The sequence below is a fragment of the Elgaria multicarinata genome, chromosome 3 (assembly GCF_023053635.1).
Source record: "Elgaria multicarinata webbii isolate HBS135686 ecotype San Diego chromosome 3, rElgMul1.1.pri, whole genome shotgun sequence".
Lineage (NCBI taxonomy): Eukaryota > Metazoa > Chordata > Lepidosauria > Squamata > Anguidae > Elgaria > Elgaria multicarinata.
In genome coordinates this window covers 108,742,068-108,758,989 of record NC_086173.1, presented here as the reverse complement: position 1 = coordinate 108,758,989, position 16,922 = coordinate 108,742,068, and the positions used below count along the sequence as shown (strand labels likewise).

General features: G+C 42.8%; 1 protein-coding gene across 1 annotated transcript in view; it reads right to left on the bottom strand.

Moving 5' to 3' along the window:
• SYN2 (synapsin II) overlaps positions 1-16,435 on the bottom strand; it is a 240,503-nt gene extending 224,068 nt beyond the window's left edge. Inside the window, exon 1 of the mRNA XM_063121222.1 lies at positions 15,883-16,435. Coding sequence (XP_062977292.1) covers positions 15,883-16,265 — 383 coding nt within the window. The 5' untranslated portion in view covers positions 16,266-16,435. The remainder of the gene's footprint in view (positions 1-15,882) is intronic.
• Positions 16,436-16,922: the final 487 nt, after the last annotated feature.

The window sequence follows — 16,922 nt, the reverse complement described above, 5'->3', positions numbered from 1 at the left end:
CATTTGGCTCACTATTGAGAATAATTTGCCCTGTTGACATTCTAAGGCCCAGTTGCCACAACCTTTGCACAGATGCTAATTCTCTGGGATCCCCCATCAACAAGTTCAAGAGACTGGCTTGTGGCTCACGAACAGCTATTTCTTTCCATCTTCCTATATCAATCTTCCCAAGATATTTTGCTAGTTCTTTCTCCATTCAACTATTTGTTGTTGTTGTTGTTGTTATTATTATTATTATTGTACCGCCCCATAGCCAAAGCTCTCTGGGCGGTTTACAAAAGTTAAAAACAGTGAACATTAAAAACAAGTATACAAAATTAAAAACCATAAAAAGCATAAAATACAAACAAAAACAGACAATAATGGTTGAGCTTGGGTCCCAGCAACTGCCCAAGCATGCCTCATACTGGCACCAGGGCCGGATCTACACTACTGCTTTAAAACGCTTTATAACAGTTATAAAGCGCTTTAACTGCTTTAAAGCACTATAAAACTGTTATAAAGCGCTTTAAAGCAATAGTGTAGATCCAGCCCAGGTTTGACTATGGGCACATCTAAACGGGCTCTTTAAATCAGCTTACCTCCTCATTTTCCAGTTGTTCGTCACATGACGCAGCCGCGAAGTCGCTGCAGTGCCGCTATATAGCCCCCCAAATGCACATATTTGTACCTTCAATTATACAATGACTTTCCCAAAATGTTCGTGTTTACCCTGCTTTATCCCTTATGTGTCGCTGGGGGTTGTGAAGGACAGGAGTGCAAACTTGTGCCTCTGATTGCGCCTCCGAGCTGTTGCTATGTGATTGTGAAATCTGCCTTCTATGTATGCTCTATTGTGTTTCAAATCTGCTGTGCCAGGCTCGGGTAGGGAGGGAGAGAGCTGGTGTCCGCCGGCCAAGGTCATTCCTGCCTTGAGCCAGTATGACTCCCACTCTAGCACCTGGAGGCTATCAGGGTGGTGAAGAAGCTAACTGGATTCAACTGTGGGAAAAGAAGGTGGGCTTTGCCCCTGTGGGGAGGGGTAGGCAGAAGCCCGGGAAGGGCACAGGTTGGTTAACAAGGGTCACGAGGCTGGGGGTCTAGAGAAGAGGGGGAAAAACCATGAAGAAGACCCTCCATCTTCCTTGGTGGTGTATGCGTATGTCAAGTGGGAAGATCAGTTCCGAGGCAACCAGGGCGGGGGGGGGGGGAATTTGCCCAGAGTTAGAAAGGTTTATGTTTTAAAGTGTGTGGGTATCTTGGGTATCTTGGAAAAGGCCAGCCGTCACTTCAGCTGGGTGTGGGGATGTATGATTGTTTATTGGGGTAATGGCTAAGTGTTAGACATTTTCCTCACCTTCCTTCCTCACTCCCTTTTCCTCATCGCCTTCCCTTTTTCCCCTTTCCCTTTTTAAGAGGCTTTTTACCGACCAAGGCCTTATGTGTTAGTTTTAGTGATTGCAAAAAATTTGCTTTAGTCCCTAAATGTGTGTATGTATGTTATTCCCTGAACATCTGGCTCGTCCCGGTTGTGGACAAGGCTAGGGTGGTGGGTTGCCTGGGAGTTAGGACATTTGGTCCAGAAGCCTACCTTGCAGGGCTATCAGGTGGACCCTGACATCTGTTACAGGAGTGTGCGTGTAAATTTGGCTTTTGTGGGCATAGCTTTGAGGGCAGGACAAAGTGATGTCATATCTTGCCCATTTCCCGCCACACCTCTCACTTCCCATACCTCTCTCATACCTGCCCGTTTCTGCAAGAGAGATTGTAGTTACGGGCACCAATTTCAGTGGAAATAAAAGGTGATTAGGTTGGCAGAGCAGTTTGCCTTTGTATTGTATGGGTAGACGGGACCTCACATCACGTAAAGTCCATTTAAAGAGAGAGCACTTAAGGGGGTAGACTGGGCACTCTATTGTATACACGATGCTGCGCAGATTGGCAGACCAAGCTGCCCTTTCATGGAAGAAATGAAGGAGGTACACTGGGCACTAGATTGTATAAATGATGCTGTGCAGATCTGTAGACAGGGCTGTAGATCGGTAGACTGGACCACCGTTTCACAGAAAAATTGAAGGAAGATGAATTGATAGATGGGAGCAATTGCCATTGTGGGTACCAAGGTGTGCGCATCCTGCAGGTATTTACCTGCACAGATGCAAAGGATTGCGAAACTATGGTCAAGATTTGGCCATCAGGGGCGTACTTTCCCCAACATTATGGGGGGAACTTTGACGTCACCATTTCATTTTATCTTCCTTAGTTCTTTAATATAAGTAAATCTAGGTATGTAGATTTTAAATTATATGTTTAGCCATCCGGGCGTGCAGACTTCTGTACCCTTGTATGTGCATATATGCAGAGGTTCGCATAAAGAATGATACTTCTTCTTTTTTTTAAAGGTTCCCACCCACATGGAGCAACCTCGCTCCGCACGTGCTCATATGACAGGATTCTCCACCTTAAATTGAAAGGATAAAGCGCTGTAGCTGCTGCAGTATGACAATGTGGGAGGAGAATCGAATCACAGAAAATGCAGTTTAAAAAATAATGAGGCACAATCCCGGCATCTTATAGATGACCACTATGTTGAGGTAGAATCTGCAGCTTCCAACCATGTGGATAATCCCAGTTACCTGTAAGGACAGAGATGGCAAATGCATCCCCTATGCCTGGCTCACCTTGGCATGGGGAAGACATTGTGCATATGGGGGGAGGCAAGACAACGATATCAGGTTGCAGAAGGGTCACCCATCCCCCCCAGGTCTCTTTGATTTGTGCCTCCCTCCCTATATTCAGTTTGGGCTCTGCTGGTCACCTTTTAGAGTCAAGTAGGAATTCCTGTCTGATTGGGTCTTTTCGACAACTTTACGCTGTAAGCTGGGATGAGTTAGTATGGTGGTTATAGGTTAATTGGTTCAATTCTGGTTTCTTAAGGTTGATTCGGTCATAATTTTATTGGCAGAAATATGTGGGCACCTTGAGCATCCTGAGGCACCTTTACAGTAATAAGTAATGCCTGAGGCTTCCCGCTCAGGACTATGAGGCCTAGTCCATAGATAATGATTGCCTTTGAGGCTAACTCAACTCAGCCACTCAGAGTTTAGTGGTCCCAGGAGGGGTGACACAAGAAGGCCTCCCAAATCCAAATGGAGTAATCCTGAGGGGTAGCGATCTCATAGATGGCACTCAACAGGGATAGGATGTCTCACTAAATGCACATTCAGGCTAGTTGCTTGCATAGATTAGAAGCTTGCAAAACTCCCCCCTTTGCAGATCTCCAAATTAATGTGGTCCAAGTTTATACCATATATCTGTGTCTCATCTTTATCCCCCCACCCCTTTTCACTCACAAAGTGCTAGACTCAGGTTTAATTCCACCATCACAGGCTACAGATTACTGCTTCTACCTCACATTGTCCAGGTTCACACGATTGCCGAGGCTTATTGTGGTACCATCCTGAATATCCCAATCACAACATGGCTTGTCATGTCATCCAGTGGCGGTAGGTTGTGCAGGGATTAAACAATGCTCGCATAACCCCAAAACAGGCCATAAATTCTGTGAGGGTTGTTAAATCCTTGCACAATCCACCTCTGCTAGATTCAGATGACACAAGCTACAGTCACAACTTGAATATTCAAAATGGCCACCAGCACAGTCCACCATGGCTTAAATAAGCCATGGTGAGCTGTTTGATTGTGCAAATAGGTCTATTGTATAAGCATCAAGCTTATTAAAATTGTAGTCACTAGCAGGATGTATTATTTACTTCAAGACAATTTAAATCAATGGTTTATATCAGCAAGAAAAAAAGATGGATTTAAATCATGTTTCCAACTTAAACTTTTACAGGAGAGACTAAAAGAACTGGGCGTGTCAGTTGTTGTACGCTATCCCAATATGGATCCAGGGATTTAATACAACTGCCGAGAGTGTTCTGTCAAACTTCTTGCACTCACTTTTTGGAATATCGAGGTGTGTGCCATCTGCTGCATTGCACCTGGAGGCTGGCTTAGCATCTATAGAAGGAAGGGCTTGGTCCCTTGCCTTTGATATTGGCTAAAGGTTGTATATGCCAATTCATCCTAAAGCTATCTTTATCTTTTGCAAAGGGATGTTTTTACCAGTTCATGGTTTAAAGGTTTTACTGTCAAATTGTGCATATTAGGTCTATCAATGGATTTTCTACATACACAGATTACTCTGTGGCAAAATCCATAGTAGAACAACGGATTAAAGATATAGATTTTCAATATGCTATGACAAAGGCACGTAGATCCTGCTCCCCAATACACTCTGGTCTAATTTTTGAATTTCCCAGATATGCTAGATATCTGGACTATTTGACCATCCCCAAGTACCGACATGCTTTTACAAGGGCTAGATTTAACTGCCTTACTTCTGCAATCTTGGAAGGGTGTTATCAGGGCATCCCATATGAAGACCGCTTGTGTCCCTGTGGTGACAAAGCAGTCGAAACACTAGACCATGTTTTTTTCCAATGTAGCTTCCACAGGGAGGAGAGAAATAGATTTCTTGGCTCTCTTATGAGAAAATGCCCTGGAAGGACACCCAAACAGTATTTGGAATATTTTCTGGCAGGTACAAACAAGTTAACAACAGAGTTAGTGGCTAAGTTCCTCCTCTCCATACAAAGGAATTGCAAATTGATCTCATCTTAATTGTAACTTCTATCCCATGCTGTTGTTGCTTATCTTTTGTACCGGGTGTTCTAACTATGCCTATATATTTTAAATACGTGTATGTTTTAAATAACTCTTTTAGCCTGTTTGTATAATGAACAAATGACTGTGATTTTATGGTTTTAAATTAATGATTGTTGGTATTGTTTCTATTGGGTCTGTGACCGCATAATAAAATGTATGTATGTATGTATGTAACTCCGTGCTCAGGGTGAAAGAGATTTGACGCTCCTGCCTTTAATGGTCAGGGGCCAGAATATTTCATGTGCGAGTGGTCTTCAACTGGTCCAGACCCATGACCCACCTCGGATTCCCAACCTGCAGCATGGGACCCACTTTCCCAATTTTACTAACTATGCCTATATATTTTAACTATGTGTATGTTTTAAATCTCTTTTAGCCTGTTCGTATAATGAACAAATGACTGTGATTTTATGGTTTTAAATTAATTGTTGGTCTTGTTTCTATTGGGTCTGTGACCGCATAATAAAATGTATGTATGGACTGCTGCTGCTGAACTGGGCATGTTTAGCCTGGAGAAGAGCAGATTGAGGGGAGACATGATAGCACTCTTCAAATACTTAAAAAGTTGTCACACAGAGGAGGGCCAGGATCTCTTCTCAATCACCCCAGAGTGCAGGACACGGAATAATGGGCTCAAGTTGCAGGAAGCCAGAGTCCGGCTGGACATCAGGTAGAACTTCCTGACTGTTAGAGCAGTACGACAATGTAACCAGTTACCTAGGGAGGTTGTGGGCTCTCCCACACTAGAGGCATTTAAGAGGCAGCTGGACAGCCATCTGTCAGGGATGCTTTAGAGTAGATTCCTGCATTGAGCAGGGGGTTGGACTCGATGGCCTTGTAGGTTCCTTCCAACTCTACTATTCTATGATTCTATATATTTCCTTAACAGAGATGCAAATCTGACCACCTAAACATTAATTTACAACTAAATAACGGTATTATTTACACTTTTATTCTTATAAGTAGGCTTTGCAACTCTTTGTCCCATGTTATATATTTGCATGCTTTTCTTTTTTACCTTTAAAATATGCTCATATAAGGTCTTTCTTATGACCAGCACCCACGGCAGTTTGAGGCTAACAGTGCAGTCCTATAAATGTTTATTCAGAAATGCATTCCATTGAGTTCAATGGTTCTTACTCTCAGACAAACATAGGATTGCAGTCTAAGTATGGGAATAAAGAAAGATGCACACTTTTTCTTTCCAGTATTCTTCCTTCGTGCTTTACTATGGCTTGGTCCTCACAAAAACAAAACAAAAAAATAAAATTTCCAATACTGGCAGGTCAAAGCAAGGTTGAGCATACCAGAACTTTTTGCTTTCATTATATGAAAACGAAATGCTTAAGTCTAATAGTGTAAATATTCATATTTGAAAAATGACCAGATTCTTCCATTTCCATTGAAAAGTTTCCTTTAATTCAATGTATCTCATAGAGGTATTGATTCAGTTTAGAGATCAACTGCACAGCTAACATGCTTATATTCAGACTACTTAATGCTACTCTAATTATTTAAGAGAAATTTAGTATATACATTTTTAAATTTTAAAAAAAATCCAATTTCATTTTTTAAACCATATTTTCAGGGGGGGGTGATCATCAATTTTTATCTAAACTGTCAGTGCATCTGTTGTGCAATGTTTTCTTCATATATATCATGTAACAGCAGCAGTTTACATTTAATAACTTCTCAGGAGATATGATTTCTTTCCAGCACAGAAATCATAGCAATCATAAAAAAAAAAAAAAACATATATGTTCATCCATCCAAAGAAACAATGGATCCATGCCACTAAGGAATTAAATATTAATGAAGTGATTTGATATTCTGAATTTAAAGCAATTATCCATTTCCATCTAATTAATCTTGCTGTTTCAGGAATAATACTCATGTTCAGCCATCTACATCTACAAAACAACACATGGAAAATTAGGACATTTTCAACATATTCTAGAAGTATTATCTGGCACCAGTACAACTGCTGGTAAAATGTAAAACAGATTTCTTATTCAAATTTGACTCCCTTTTCCCAGAGAGCTTCGGCTATGGGGCAGTATATAAATGTAAATAAATAAATAAATAAATAATGGTTTGGTATTTGAAAATTGAGAGGGAATGCAGACATTGTTATACACCTTTTCTTTATAGGAACAGAGCAGAAGATTTTTTTGGATTAAGATCCTATGATTGGAATACAATTCTGCATAACCCCAGAAATGTTACTTTCCATTCAGTAATTCAGTTTATTGAGATTGTTTCTTCTGTTTGCCTTTAACTATATTCTGATGCTTGCTGGGGTGAGTGGATTAATATTTATTTGCTTGTTTTAGTATTTAAAAAATTGTAACCTGCCTTTGGTGCCCTAGCAGAAAGGCATTATAAAAATGTATTAAATAAATAAATTTAATACCACCACTAATAGACAGCATTAATTTTAATCTTAAGGTCACCATGCAGTGGATGTTTCTGTGGAGATATAGTTTATTTATTTTATTTACAATATTAATATACCGCTCCCCATTCAGAATTTTAGAGCGGTGGACAAAATAAAATAGCATAAAAACAGAATAAAAACACATTAAAGGTACATTTTAAAAAGAAACAAACAAAAGAAAGTGCAAAATAAACTGCGGCTTGTCATTAAGGAAGGCTTCCTTGAACAACATTTTCAGGAGGCATTGGAAGGAATACAAAGTTGGCACCTGCCGGACCTCCAGAGGCAGGGACTTCCATAGGATGGGGGGCCCACCACACTGAAGGCTCTTCTCCTGGTGGACAATAGTTGTGCTCAGGCAGCTTGGCTCTAAAGTGTCCACATCATCAGCTCTCTGTGCTAAACTCTAACACGTCTATTTAACTCAAGGTTCAGCAGAGAGGGTAGGTAAAATGGTGGGAAAGGAAATGAGGCAAACCCAGCTGCATTTTATTCCTACGGTTCTACAGATTATGTCTAGGGCCTTAGCTAGACCTACCTCATAGTCTGCAATGGAGGAGGGAAGATCTCGCTTTGTGATTAATGCAAGATCCCACCTTCTCCCGTTTACATGTGAGGCGTGACGACCTCAGGAGGAGAGGCGTCACGCCCGCCATTTTTTTTTAAAGAGGAAGGAGCTCATGAATGCTCATGCGCTAAAGGTAAGTGTTTTTTTATTTTAATTACTTTTCCCGCTCCCCTACCCCTGATGGGCGCAGCTCCCCGCTCTGTGCAAGGAATCGTGCAGAGCTGGGTCAAACCGCGAAAACGGGCCACACGTTCTACGGTCTCCGGCTCAACCGGAGAGAGGAAGCAGCAGCCAGGCACCTCTCCACCGTGCCTGGGTCCAGCTCCAGCTGAGAGCCCCCTCCCTCCTGCTACCAACTGTCTCTGCAGAGGCCACCAGTGAGGGAGGAAGCAGCAGCCAGGCACCTCTCCACCGTGCCTGGGTCCAGCTCCAGCTGAGAGCCCCCTCCCTCCTGCTGTCAACTGTCTCTGCAGAGGCCACCAGTGAGGGAGGAAGCAGCAGCCAGGCACCTCTCCACCGTGCCTGGGTCCAGCTCCAGCTGAGAGCCCCCTCCCTCCTGCTGTCAACTGTCTCTGCAGAGGCCACCAGTGAGGGAGGAAGCAGCAGCCAGGCACCTCTCCACCGTGCCTGGGTCCAGCTCCAGCTGAGAGCCCCCTCCCTCCTGCTGTCAACTGTCTCTGCAGAGGCCACCAGTGAGGGAGGAAGCAGCAGCCAGGCACCTCTCCACTGTGCCTGGGTCCAGCTCCAGCTGAGAGCCCCCTCCCTCCTGCTGTCAACTGTCACTGCAGAGGCCACCAGTGAGGGAGGAAGCAGCAGCCAGGCACCTCTCCACCGTGCCTGGGTCCAGCTCCAGCTGAGAGCCCCCTCCCTCCTGCTGTCAACTGTCACTGCAGAGGCCACCAGTGAGGGAGGAAGCAGCAGCCAGGCACCTCTCCACCGTGCCTGGGTCCAGCTCCAGCTGAGAGCCCCCTCCCTCCTGCTGTCAACTGTAACTGCTGAACTTTCCAACTAAGATTGTAGTGCCTGAATTTCCTTTCCTTTTCCCCCTCCTCCTCCTCCCTCCCAATCCCCTTTTCTTTTGTGTCATGTCTTTTAGATTGTAAGCCTGTGGGCAGGGACTGTCAAGAAATACTTTTGTAAGCCGCCATGAGAGCCTTTTTTGGCTGAATGGCGGCATAAAAATCCTTAAATAAATAAATAAATAAACCTGGGACTGTGGAAAAAGCGGGCCCAAAGGGGAGAGCGAGATCCCAGGGCAAGGGAGGGATCATCCCTCCCTGCTCCCAGGATCCCCTGTGCATCATGTGGACCCCAGGGATGATCCTGGGGTTCGCCCCATGATAAAGCCCGGTCTAGCTAAGGCCAAAGTTAATGTTTTCCAAGTAATTTGGCACAATCATGAAAACCTGGATGTGCCTTATATACCAAAATAAGAGTTAATAATAAAAATGTTAAAAACATTCCAGAAATGTTTCTGTAACCACTTGTTGTTAAATGGCTTCTTATAAATAGCTAATATTGTGATTGACTAAATATTTTGGCTAGATGCTGCAGCCTGTACCTGGCAACCCAAGAGTCAAATCAGTTGACAGATGGCCTATAGTTGGGCCCCTAACCAACCTGGATTCTTCCTCTACTACTGTTGCTGCAGTCCCTTATTGCCACATTTTAATATTAGAATCGTGGTCCTTCCAATGTTAATATAGCTCCTATGGAAGAGAAACACATACACCAAAAAGGTGCTGAGAACTTGACCTCTGCAAGTTCTGCCTAGAGGTAAGGCCTGACCTGGGTGGCCTGATGTGCTGTAGCTTCTGGAACCCAAGCAAGCCTATAATCCTTGGGCTAGGGTTGATGCAATTGAGTATGCTGGCTCCTAGTACAAAGATTTGTAGAGGGGAGGGTGAAAAGGTTCGTTTCAATATTAAAAAGCATCCCAAATGTAGGATTAATCAGTTGTATGTCATCTGTACTGCCCAAACTTTGGTCTAATAAAGTTGCCCAACTCTTCCCCTGGTTCAATATTAAAAACTGCCTCTTCTATTTTCTTTGCTCTCTTCTACGAAAATGAATTGTGCAGCAGAATACTTTTCTCTATCTAGGGTCTCATTGATACAAAAATCCCTAAACTTTCTAGTCTCAGAGCTTTAGATACAGAACCTCTCCCCTTTGCCCCAGTTATCTGATCTCTGAGATATGAAACTGTGATGTTGAGAGTTAACTTTCTAAAAATATTTTGGGATCTATAGGTGCAGATTACTCAGCAATAATGATAAATTACTAGATTTTAAATTACTATGATTTATCTTAAAGCACTGGTATGAACTTATTTTGGCAGGAGGCAAAAGCAATAGCTTTTATCATTGCAATCTTCAAAATTAGTTATCTGTGCAGCATACATAACTAGCTATACAAAGCAGGTACAATATACGTTTCATCTAAGTCTAAAATTTCAACATACATTAATATATGTGTGATATAATTAGAAGGATAATTTTGTTTTATATGGTGCCATCCCAGTATGCAGGAAACTATTATAAATTATTTTAATATTGAAGAAAGAAATGTTTATATGCAACAGTGTCCAATTAAGGGAAATTAATATTTCTTCAAGTTCTCAGACCGTTACTGCATACTTTGTGGCTATTACAGCATTAACACAGGATAACACAACCAATTTTTATTATAGGAGCAGCTGAGCCCATTTATTCCAACATAATTCTGGTGACCATATATCATAATTATCCTTTTTTCTACACAACCCAAATAGTTGGTCTGCTACGCTCATATTTTCATAACAACCACTCCCAACCATTCATCAATTTAGGTAGCCAGTTATTTTAAAGACAATTGTAAAACAACATGTTCTAAAATACTAAACAGAATAAAGTAGAAAGGAAAGGAAAAAGAAAGGAAAAGGAAAGGAAATGAATCACTATTACCACACCGCTCCTTCCAGACTCTTCATATGTAGATTTTTTTTCACTTTGAAAAAGTACAACTATTCATCAGGTGTGGTGCACTGGTTATAATAATGCAATTATTTTGAGAAGGAATGGGATTTGTGTTTTGGCTGGTGATACCATGAATGCTCAGTAAATCTTCTTATGGCTCTTCCTCTGTACTTCCTTAGAGAGAAAATTTCAGGGGATGGAGTGTATTTTGTGGAAAAACCCATGCTGTCTTATTGTTCAGGCTATCTCTCTGAACTTTCTAACTGGACTTCTTTCCAGGCGGGCAAAATATTTCAGGAGGAAAAGAGCACTAGATGTGCATGCACACACACACACACACACACACACACACACATGGATCCACCTGTTCACCCAAAGAACAGGTCCAAAGAACACCCTGATGCAAGGTGCCTGAGACCACTCCTATATATTTACACCACACTATTACAGTGGCAAAAAAGCCACGCCTGGTGGTGTTCTTTTATGTCACATGTAAGACTGCTAAAGGCATTGGCCTAGCTCTAGTAGACACATGTGCTGCTGCAGAAGCAGCAGCCGTCTGCACACACTACTATATGATAAGAAGAATATCCGATTTATAGACCAAGATGCATTAGAATATATAAGTCATAACAACACATTCAGTAATTTTGAATGCATCATAAAATCCTATGGCCTAAAGATGTTGTTCCTATCTCTTTACCTGGATGTAGTTTAAACAGACACACAAAATGAGTCAGCAGATATGAAAAGGTTTCACCAGTGAATAATGTTATTAAACAAACTAATTAGAGTTGTGGGGGTGGGATTCCCCTGAAATAAAAGAGGTTTGTGTACTTTAGGGATGCTTTACTGTTACTGAGATCATAGGAGAAGGGGGAATTGAAGATGCACATTTTATGATTTCAGACTACAAGGCAGCAAGCTGAAATATCTGCATCTATTTAGTTGAATATTTTATTTCTTAAAAATATAAACTGTATACAAATGAACGGCCTTTGGAGAGGATCCAAAATCTTTCAGCCTAGTCCTATGCATATTTGAAGTAAGTTGCACTGTATCCCATGGGACTTAGGCCTTAGCTAGACCTAAGGTTTATCCTGAGATTGTCCCGGGGTCATCCCTGTTCATGTAAATGACACACAGGATATCCCGGGGGCAGGCAGGAACAATCCTGGGATAAACCTTAGGTCTAGCTAAGGCCTTAGTCCCAGGTTAGTACATATCAGAGTGTGACCTTAAGCTACAACCCTAAATACACTTATTAGGGAGTAAGCCCCATTGATCACAGTGGGACTTACTACTGGGTAAATGTGTATTCGATTGCACTGTAAGTGATTTAAATCATAACCCAGGCAAGACTGATTTGTGAAATATTTCTGCAAGTATTTTGCCTCACTAAGTAGCCACATTGTATCTACAAAAATAGGCATGTGATTTATAAGAGGGCAGGATTTTCCAAGTTGTTATTTCAAATACTAATTCAGATCCTATCATTATTGCATGTTGTTTAGGGTGACCATATTAAAAGTAGAACAAGGCTCCTATATCTTTAACAGTTGTTTAGAAGACAGAATTTCAGCAGGTGTCATTTGTATGCATGCAGCACCTGGTGGAATTCCCTCTTCATCACAACAGTTAAAGCTGCAGAAGTCCTGCTAGAGTAACCAGATACAAAAGAGGGCAGGGCTCCTGCAGCTTTAACTGTTGTGATGAAGAGGGAATTTCACCAGGTGCTGCATGCATACAAATAACACCTGCTGAAATTCCCTTTTCTATACAACTATTAAAGCTGTCCTCCTTGCCATATGGTCACACTAGTCATTTTGAAGAGACAGACTTAATAAAATTACACATTTTAACACTTTGGAAGTGAAAGATAGTAATGTATTATTCTCTCTGAGTGTGTTTAAACAAATTCCAACTGCACAAAGTGTCTGGCTGCTGTACATCTAATTCTTTAATAGAGTTATGACTAGCTTTCTGTTTTGCTGGCTACTGAGCTATACCTCCGTTGACTGGGCTATTGCACTACTTTCTCCATTATGAGAATAACACAGCATCTTTAATATCAAGGCATCTGTTGCTGCAATTATGTGATTTCACTCCCAAAACTGAAAGTCACTGGTATTTGTTGCAATGTATAGACTTATAAAATATAGAAACATCCAAGAGCACTCCTACGCAGGCCAGTAAAATTGGATGCAGGTTAAAAAAATGCAGGCTTATTTACAAGGTTGCCAAAGTGCAGAGTTATTTAAGTGTAATAAATTTAATATAGGATTGCAAGTGAAGCAAAACCGCAAATACTATTCTTTAGTACAACATGATTTTACAGTGAAAAAATACTTGAGAATTATTTTACACATTTTAAAATTATATTTTATGTTGGAATACTAAATAAATACTAAAATATCTTCTAAAATGTAGCTCAATTTCACATATAATTAGTCATATTAATATCGCATACCAGAAATGTCTACTAATACATTCAAACATAAATATGAAGAATGAGATTCTTACAAGCAAACCATGGCCATACACATAAGATGCCCTACCTATTTGTTTTCTAATGAAGCAAATGCACTATATGTAATATAAACTTCAATGGTGCTTTCCACACTAAAATCTAAAGAATCATCAGTAGGTTTTCTGCAGACTCCCAATTTTGCCTTCTGACTTTAAAAATGGGAGCCTTAGGAATAAAAACAACTTCACACAAGCTTAAATGTGACCTCAGTTGGAAGATACACAAAATTAACAGAGGTACACCATAGCTGGAATTACCTAAACTCTAATTTATTGCATAGATCTTGAAAACAAAAAGATGGTGAGTTGTTTTATAACTCCCACATACAGAAAACCCCAATTTACACTGGGGTCTATTATAATAAATATGTGCACTCAAGAAGCCTTTTAGAATGGAAAATCTGAATAGCATAAGGCAATACTCAAAGGTTCATAGGCATCACTAGGCCAGTAGGAAAATGCTTATATTATGTTGCTGCACAAAAGCCAAAGGAATATGCCACCTTGGGAAATGTTTGCCAGTTGCAGTCACTCAACCTTAATGGATGGGGAATGCTGGGAGTTGTAAGACTTTTTTGTGTCTAAACATGCATAGGATTGTACCCTAAGCAGATAAGATTTGCCTTAGTGGATCAGACCAAAGCAACCATCCAAATACTTGTCCTCAGCATTTGATACTCCAAGGTAGAATGCCTCTGAACATGGTCATTCCACTTAAGTATCATGGTTAATAGCCATACAGAGATCTATTCTTGACTTTAACTTGTGTTTTGTAAGCTGTCAAGCCATAAGTACCACAACTTGTGGTAGTGCATTTCCCTTTAGATTCAGACTACCATTTTTAGGTATTAAAAAGTTAGACTGCCTGCTGAGAATGTTATTGGTTTGAGGCCCTTAAGTAGGATTTACACATAACGCCAATTAAACTACAACAACAACAACAACAACAGGGAAGAGAAACCAAATTAGATACTGAATCATTATCTGCTTTTGTTTCATTTTCAACAATAACCATATTCCATGGCACATCTGATAAAAAGATAATGAAAGATCGAGATTTTTTAATGTTTCTTCAAAAGCATCTTCAAAAACTTCTAATTTTCATGCATATCACAAACAACCAGCTATGTTAGTCTGTTGCAGTAATGTCTAATTGGAAGCAAGACCCACTGAGTTTAATGGAACTACTCACATGTAAGTAAGTGCATGGATGCCTATGGATGTATTGAACACAGCGGATCTTACTTCTGAGTAGACATGTATAGAATTGCATGGTTAGAGTCCTGTGGCACCTTAAAGATTAATAAATCCATTAGGGCATAAGTGTTTGTGGACTACAGTAGACACATAATCATGGCTGACAGGGTCACAGGAACACCATGAGATTTAAAATGTTGTACACCTCTTCGTGTTATCATCTAGGAACATTTGATGACTTCATTGTCGACTCTGTGGCCTTTTCTTTCTTTTTAAACTACATGTATATATCTCCTGATCTTGCATAGAGGTCCCAATAATCTGCTGTCCAGATTGCTGATCAGATGCACACCTGCTTAGCCTTTTTATGCTGCAGCATCTGGTGCTCCCGGACCATTCAGAGTTCATTGTGTAAATATTTTTCACAGCATCAAGAAAACAATGTAGCCCAAGAATGAGATAATTGAGAATTTATGCTTATGCTCAGGACACTGGTTGCACTTTGGATGTTATAAGAATTTCCTTCCTTCCACCCATTAAAATCAGTATTTACTTGCACACAGCAAATATGCCAGTAATCTAGCCGTCAGTACTGCAGAGTTGCTTAATATAGTTTACCTATTTGGAACAAATCAGATAATAGACATTAAACAAACTGCTGCTATTTAAACAAAAATGTATTTATCATTTTAAATGTTCATGATATATAAGCCAATCTCAAAATGTCATGAGTAATTTTTAAAGAAATGTATATATGTGAGACCATGTAAGTCACACATTTTGTCTTATGGGGTTGTATTGAATGGGATTTAAGTTATACTAACACAGGATTCATACAACCCATTGGATATAATCAGAGATTTCATCTTTGGTCTAATCAATCACCACTGCCATTCCATTGCAGCACATAAGGAACCCTTCCCTCATTGCCTAAGAAACGCATGAAATCTGTGCCTAGAATCATCATGTGCGTTGACGCTTTGTATGTGAGATTCATCAAGTGTACCCAAGCTGGGAAGCTGCAATCAGCTGTAACTTTGCAGCGCACGTACTCCCAGGCAAATATGCACACGTGTAAAAGTACCACGTGACAATCTACAGGAAGGTTTGACGCTTCCCCCCACCCCACCTTCCCTATGTGGAAGTTCTCTGCGTGAAGGAAATAAGTTGGGGAGGGGGGAGCCCCTTTGCCCCTTCACTGCAAAGGCAACTTCATGGACTGCTGTTGACATTCCCCTCGGCATAATGGTTCTAGGGCCATTCCCTCTGGCCCCGCTGCAGCCCAATGGGCGCCAATGCAGCTGACAAGCATTTCTTCTCTAGGCGCGGGCATGGCCATGTCGCCTATTCAGCGTTGGCTTTTTCCGCCCGCTGCATCAATCCAAAACCGAGGGTAGGGTGGGGAGAAAGGGGACTGAACCCCAATCCTGACACATGGCAAGTGGCGCGGGGAGGGGGCGTCGGGAGGAGAGCGAGCTGCACCTTACCAGTCCGTGTGAGGCTCATCGATGACCAGGAGCAGCTTGAACTTTTTGGCTGCCGCCGAGGAAGCCGAGCCCGCGTCCACCAAGCCCGCCGAGGCCGCCGTCTGCTTCACGGCATTGGAGAGGGAGCTGAAGAAACTGCTGCCCACCGACTGCTGCTGCTGTGGCGGCGGCGGCGGCTGTTGCTGGGCTGGGGAAGGAGGCGCCGCCGGCTGCGGCTGCCTGCGCTCCGAGGCCGGGGAAGGCGAGGACGGAGCTGCCGACGACGAGGGCGGCGGCGGCGGCGCCTGCTGGGGCTCCGGCCGCTGCAGGTCGGTCATGTAGCCATTGGGCAGGTTGGCGATGAAGCTGCTGTCCGAGAGCCTGCGCCGCAGAAAGTTCATCATCTGGCCGCCAAGGGAGGGGACGCGATGGGCAGTCAGGGACCGACGGACGGACGGCGGGCAGACAGTAGGCGCCTGCCCAGGCGGAGGCTCGGCACGCCGCCTCGCTGGGTCGCGCACGGAGGGAAAGGGCTGGCGTTGCCTGTCTCTGCGAGCGCTCTGAAGCCGGCGGCGGCGGCGGCTATTGCTGCTTGCTGCTGCTGCTGCCTTGCTTGTCCCGCCCTCCCGTCTCTAGATGGCAGCCGCCCAGCCGCCTTGCTTCGCTATGAATATGCACAGGCAGAGAAGCGGCGGCGCCCAGCCGAGCCGCGTACAGCTTCGTTTTCGAGGTTAAGGGGGAACCCTCAGCGAGGGCGACGCTGCTGCTGCTGCTGCCGCTGCTGCTGCCGGGTTCGCCCCGAACTCTCGTTTCGGCGGGAAAGCCTCGTCCTCCTCCCCCCCCCCCCACCACGCAGGAAAATCCCTCTTGGAAACGGCCCCTCCCATCATGTGCGCTTTGCCTCAGAGTCGCCAATTTCCTAGGGAAATCTCACGTTGCGAGTGGAAACCTTCCTGAGAGCACAACGCTGGTTAAGCAAACCCAGAGAGGTCCTCTCTGCATAAGATTGCTGTCATCCACCTCCAGCCATTTTGTCAAGGACGAGAAGCGCATTGCTGGGA